The sequence below is a fragment of the Bremia lactucae genome, linkage group LG2, assembly GCF_004359215.1.
Source record: "Bremia lactucae strain SF5 linkage group LG2, whole genome shotgun sequence".
NCBI lineage: Eukaryota > Oomycota > Peronosporomycetes > Peronosporales > Peronosporaceae > Bremia > Bremia lactucae.
Window position 1 is genome coordinate 1657099 of NC_090611.1, and position 6431 is coordinate 1663529.

Consider the following 6431-nt stretch of genomic DNA (forward strand, 5'->3'; position numbering starts at 1 on the left):
ACAACTCTGAACTTAGGGGTAGCTTCAGAGTCCGCGTCAGTAGGGCATCCCGCCCCTACTGCGCTCCTGCATTTCCCGACCCCTCAGTGGTCGATGCAGAACTCATGCGTCTCGCACGCTGGTTCTTGCCATCGCCCTTTGGGAAGGGAGTCCTCTTGCTGGGCATCTTTGCCCCAGCAGGGACCCTGGCATAGCAGCGAGCCATCATATGGCCGCGCTTGCCGCATTTATAGCAGACAATGTCTGCATTGCCCAACTCCATGGGAGTGGCATCTGACCTCTCGGCCGACGGCTATACCAAGCTGTCGCCGAGGCACTGTTGTAGGATTGCTCCGCAACCAAGGCAATTTGGATTGCCTCTTCCATCGTCGACGGCACCTTTCTGAAAAGGGCCTGTCGCGATGGGTCATGCCGTTGTCCGTTCATAAACGTGGGCACCTTAATGTGCTCCGGATTCGAACCTACGGTAATGGCCGCCGACAGCGAGCGCATCTCTTGCACATACTCTTGCAGAGATCGCTTCGCCTGTCGCACTCCAAAGATGCGCGCCTAAGCAACACTTCGTTGTTCGGCGGCTGGTACATGGCGCCAATCTTTTCCTTAAAGATCCCACATGTAGGGAACGCCTTAACGTCCGCCACAAGCGCCGAGTAAGCTCATTCTGAGGCCTTACCGCGCAGATGCGACATGGCGTACGACACCATCCGGCTGTCGTCCTCGATGAACTGCGCGACACCGCATTTGCTCCACGGCTAAAAACCAGTGAACGATCATGTGCGCTGCAGTTCCATCGAACTTGGGCGGGTCCATCCGAATGGGCTTCGCATGACGCGGCCGGGCAGAGATCATCTCAACAGTCCTGTTGAGAGCCTCGCTCCGAGCTTCTCATACCTCAGCTCATCCTGAGTTTAAGTGATGGACTCCGCCGCAACTTGGCTCTGTGCCTCAGACGCGGTTCTCCCATGTCCGAGCACAAATGCCTCAAACTGATCCAACTGAGGAACATGTTGCTCAGGAGGACGACCCAGGAGCCTGGCCAGGGCTTGTTCACCAAGTCCCTGCGCCATATGCCCTCTCACCTCCCGATGATGTTCGGATAGGTGGGGGAAGTGAGCCCAATCAATGTTGAGGCTCATCCTCACGTACACACGCAGAGATACGGGTCGGGGAAGGATTACAAGTGCTTCCAAGTGTAGGCGGGCACGTCGTAAGTGCCACGCTCTACTTAGACACACACCCTAGCACAGCGAGGAAGCGGTTAAACCAGTTTTTCTTGCGTGTAGTGAGGTAGTTGTGGTGGGCGTTAGCGACCTCACCCAACGCACTAAGTACTTTAGTTAAATGTCGTCACGGGAGCGGTATTCCGGCTCCTCGTGCGCACTTAAGTCGGAAGTTGTTTTCAGACTGATTAATATTTAATAGCATTAAATATAAATACCTATTTTTACCAGTCAAAATGTCACCTCTATCGATAACACTAACATGTATTGCGAGCGTATCTTTCTAGATACCTTGCGTAACGGATGACGCTAGCGTCATCCCTCCTAATGTGAATGCACCTGTGCACCACGTACACAAGAGTAGGTCACAATGTGAGCCACACCCAAGTGAAGGGTCTAATTACTTCAATAAGTAATTGACCATCCCCTTAATTACACTTTGTGTAATTAACGGGGACTGTGTAACATTAGGGCAACTATCGCCCGTTACAGCTTATCTGCAGTGTTGGCATTTAATTATTCAGTTTAAATGATTTAAATTCTAATTTTATCAAATAAAAATCAGTCTCGGACGTCTCTAACCATTAAAAAAACTAAATTGCGTATACAAAATTTTGACATTAAAATAACTAGGCATACCAAATTAATTACGATTGTCTTCCACCCGTCTCCAAATTTCAGAATGAGCGAAGTTACGCTGTCATTCGGCCCCGACGAGTACAAAAAGCTGTTTCCAGCCGCGTATATGCATAAGTGCCTAGCCAACAAAGTTCGAACAGATTCGCGTGGCATTGAAGATGCTCGGAAGGTGCAGCTACAGACGAGAGTGATCCAGACTGCTGCAAGCTCTTGTCTTGTCAAACTTGGAAAAACGTCGGTGCTGTCAGCCGTAAAATTGGCAGTAGGAGCACCTGCCGTTGCCACGCCTGACCAAGGAGAAATCGGTGCGATGAGGGAAATTCTAATTGTTTAACTGTTGATTGATGGCCATTATGTTGCTCCAGCCATCCAAGTTCACTTATCGCCGCTGTGCTCGAATCGATTTACGTTGGGTCGGCCGTCAGAAGAAGCGCAGAGCATCGGTAGCCAGCTCACGAGAATCATCGTCGGGTATTTTGCAATCGCTTTGCCTATAATTTAGTTAGATGGTAAGTAAACAGACATTTGCTTTCGGCGTCGTAGCTCGCGTGTGGTTGAGATGGAAAGCTTAAGTATTGTTAAGGGCCAATCGGCGTGGAAGCTCATGGTCGATGTCTACAGCGTAAGTCACGACGGAAATGTGCTAGACGCTGCGCTGATATCCATCGTTGCGGCGCTCAAAACATTGAAACTTCCGGCTACTTCCATCAACGATGTGGATAATGTAGTCTCCATCGTGCCAGGTGCGTACCGTATGTAAGTATATCTTTATTAATCGATATCAATTGATTTTGCACATGCTTGCTTTCGTTTTAGATGGAGTTGCCACGCCGCTGCGTGTGGAGCACGACACTTACGCAACTTCGTTTGTCGTAGTGGATGGCGTGGTTTTAATCGACCCAAACAGTGAAGAGGAAGACATGTCTAGCGCCGCGTTCAGCATCTCATACACCACCGAAGGCCAGCTCTGTGGTATGCACAAGGCTGGCGGCTCCACTGTCATGCCCGACGTATTAGAACAGTGCATGCTTATCGCTAAGCAGAATGCTGTGGCGTTAGCGAGGCTTGTCAGTCGTGCATTATAGATTCAAGCTGACACATATAAAACCACGGTAAACGTGTTCATTTTTTAAATTCAAGTGACTTTATCCATTTCAGACAATTGTATCTTTTGCTCGTGTGTGTTACATTCACTCTTTACCTACCCACTTCAATTTGTAAAAAAGATCCGACAGGTCGTACGGTCAGGGTGCGTGCGGCTGCGGGAAGCAGAACACGAGAAGTGAGTAGACTAGCGCTATGAACGAAAGCACGCCGTTAAAGCCTTCGTCTGCTCCGACCGCACCATCCGCGGCCATATCCACCGTGCCCTCGCGCATAGTGGCGCATAGTCGACCACCGAAACATGTGCGACTGTCATCCACGACTTCGCGAATCCTTGGCACTGTGACAACGGCGGCACTGATAGTGGTAGTAGCCGTCTACACTATCAACGGAAGCACAGAAGCAGTTGGTGGACAAGGACTAAAAGTTGTGACGGACAGTACAATGAATGCGGCTACTACGACACTTCGAAGTGTCGACTCTGTCGAGGTGCTGGACAGTCAAACCGAAGACATGCACAACGACGATGTACTCTTTCTACCAGGTTTTGGAGCTCCATTAGAGAAGCAGGTGCGTTACAAACACACTCTTCTTGAAAAACACGATTATACGGGTGGTGCTTCTATCCGTGCTTTGGCGATTTTGGCCGATAGCACTATTTGCGTAAAATTATTAGCCGTGCTGATATTCATCGTCGGCCCGTGCCACGGTTATTATGTGTGTTATGTGAATAGTATGCTGGCTTGTTTGGAGTGAACAAGGTGAATGCAGGCAAACTCTTTTACTGGTTCTTTGAGACGCGAGCGCCCATGCAGATCGACGATGGAACTCCGTTGCTACTCTGGCTCAACGGTGGACCTGGAGCGTCATCGATGACGGGACTCTTAACAGAAATGGGGCCCTATCGTCTTACAAAAGAGCGGAAGCTGATTCCGCACGTTCATTCGTGGACCAATATTGGTCACATGCTGTTCATCGATCAGCCTTTCGGGACAGGATATTCGTCAGTGCGTGATGAAAAAGGGTATGTCAATTCCCAAGAGGAAGCTGCAAAGCAGCTTTATAGTGGTCTACAGGTTTTCTTTCGACGGCACCCAGAATACAAATTCAACCCGCTGTATGTGTGTGGCGAATCGTATGCAGGCAAATATGCGCTGTCAATTTCACACTACATTCATTTAAAAAACAGTGGCTTTCTAAACCAAGATGGCTTGATTATTAATCTTACCGGTGTAGCAATTGGAAATGGCGACATGTGGCCGGTATTGCAAACTCGGTCGGTCCCAGACTTTGCCATTGCTTTAGGCCTCATTGACTCTGAGCAGTATGAAGATGCAAATGTTCAAATTAGTGTATGTGAAGAGCTCCACCGGCAAGGCCGCGATGTGGATGCCTTTCATGTGTGCCACGCAGTCACCCAAAAGATTTATGAGGCCGCAGGAACTCCTTTTATTTATGACATTCGCCAGTCAGTCAACACGTTGATCGACTTGAATATGCTTCTTTCGAGTTATTTTAATGACGATGCAGTGCGTCGAGCGCTGAACGTGCCTCTGGGAACGCCATGGAAATCGGTGGACGGATCCGCTTATGGTACGTCACCAGCGGCACCACCGATTGTGCGCCATTTGCAGCAGGATGAGATGCTGGACGTGCCCATTGACGTGTTCCGGGACCTTCTTGATAATTATAAGGTGTTGTTCTATGCTGGCAATATGGACGGTTCAGTGTGCAACAATTTGGGTGTTGGACGGATTATCGATCGACTTGCATGGACAGACACTACCAAGTATCGTGTGGCTAAACGCCAGCCTTGGATGGTTGACGGTGGAGTGGCAGGACTGGTCAAGTCTGCAGGTAATATGAGCTACGTTGTCGTGCTAAACTCGGGTCACCTCGTACCTGCAGACCAACCAGAAGCCTCGTTGGACATGATGCGGCGATTTATCAACAATGAACCATTCTTCACGCTGTTTCGCAGTACTTGAGTGTATTGGGCAGCCTGTTTCGTGGCCCACGTTTCTTTCATTAAGAAAGTAATGAGCAAGTTTTCATGTAAAAGGCGATACACACTTTCATACACACTAAAGCTTCGGAATGTTTCGATTAGCAGTACTGCGTAAGCCGGCTGAACACTTTTATTCTCAAACCTAAATGCCAAAAGATGACAGCTACGAAACAAGATGTAATAACGTGTCAATATCTAATTCTTCTGTGATAAAGAATTTTTAACTTCTCGATATACAATTTAAGTCTCGCGAGGTTTCTTTGCCATACGATCCATTAATGGCGGTGTTTACCAAAACTCGCAAATAACCCCCAAAAATTAAAATTGTATGATATAGTTTAAAAAAGGCAATTAGCGAGTTAAAGCAGTTTGAGGCATTGTGCTCGGACAGCGGAGGGCCGCGTCCGAGGCGCAGAGCTATGCTGCGGTGGAGTCCGTCACCCAGACTCAGGATGAGCTGAGGCATGAGCAAGCTTGGAGCGAGGCTGTCAACAGGACTGTTGAGATGCTCTCCGCTCGGCCGCATCAGCTGAGGCCCATTCGGATGGACACGCCCAAGTTCGATGGAACTGCAGCGCGCACGATTGTCCACTGGCTGTTAGCCGTGGAGCAATGCGGTGTCGCGCAGCTCAACGAGGAAGACAGCCGGATGGTGTCGCACGCCATGTCGCACCTGCGCAGTAAGGCCTCAGTGTGGGCTTACTCGGCGCTTATGGCGGACGTTAAGGTGTTCCCTACATGGGTGATCTTCAAGGTAAGAATTCGCGCCATGTACCAGCCGCCGAACAACGAAGTTTTGCTTCAGACGCGCTTCTTTGGAGCGCGACAGGCGAAGCGATCTCTGCAAGAGTATGTGCAAGAGATGCGCTCGCTGTCGGCGTTCATTGCCGTGGGTCCGATTCCGGAGCACATTAAGGTGCCCACGTTTATAAACGGACTACGACATGACCCATCGCGACAGGCCTTTTTCAGAAAGGTGCCGTCGACGATGGAAGAGGCAATCCAAATTGCCTTAGTTGAGGAGCAATCCTACAACAGTGCCTCGGCGACAGCTTGGTATAAGTCGTCGGCCGAGGGGTCAGATGACACTCCCATGGAGTTGAGCGATCCAGACGTTGTCTGCTATATATGCGGCAAGCGCGGCCATATCATGGCTCGCTGCTATGCCAGGATCTCTGCCGGGGCGAAGACGCCCAGCAAGAGGACTCCCTACCCAAAGGGCGATGGCAAGAACTAGCGTGTGAGACGCATGAGTTCTGCATCGACCACTGAGGGGTCGGGAAATGCAGGAGCGCAGTAGGGGCGGGATGCCCTACTGACGCAGACTCTGAAGCTACCCCTAAGTTTAGAGTTGTAGAACAAATTGGTAGCATAGTCCCTGAGGTTTCGAAATTTCGGACCTCAACCCTGCTGGTCTATAGCGCTCAAGTACGAGGCTATGACCGGGGATGACCCTCCAG

The 6431-nt window shown here is 49.9% G+C and overlaps 2 protein-coding genes across 2 annotated transcripts; both read left to right on the forward strand.

Moving 5' to 3' along the window:
• The first annotated feature begins 1806 nt into the window (after positions 1-1806).
• CCR75_008475 (uncharacterized protein) lies at positions 1807-3021 on the forward strand. The gene is made up of 4 exons (XM_067966527.1): positions 1807-2164; positions 2225-2330; positions 2403-2602; positions 2676-3021. The coding sequence occupies exons 1-4, from the start codon at positions 1903-1905 to the stop codon at positions 2942-2944; spliced, it is 837 nt and encodes a 278-aa protein (XP_067822167.1). The 5' UTR covers positions 1807-1902; the 3' UTR covers positions 2945-3021.
• A 66-nt stretch (positions 3022-3087) lies between these two features.
• On the forward strand, positions 3088-5273 carry CCR75_008476 (uncharacterized protein). The gene is made up of 2 exons (XM_067966528.1): positions 3088-3533; positions 3698-5273. The coding sequence occupies exons 1-2, from the start codon at positions 3159-3161 to the stop codon at positions 4949-4951; spliced, it is 1629 nt and encodes a 542-aa protein (XP_067822164.1). The 5' UTR covers positions 3088-3158; the 3' UTR covers positions 4952-5273.
• The last annotated feature ends 1158 nt before the right edge of the window (positions 5274-6431 follow it).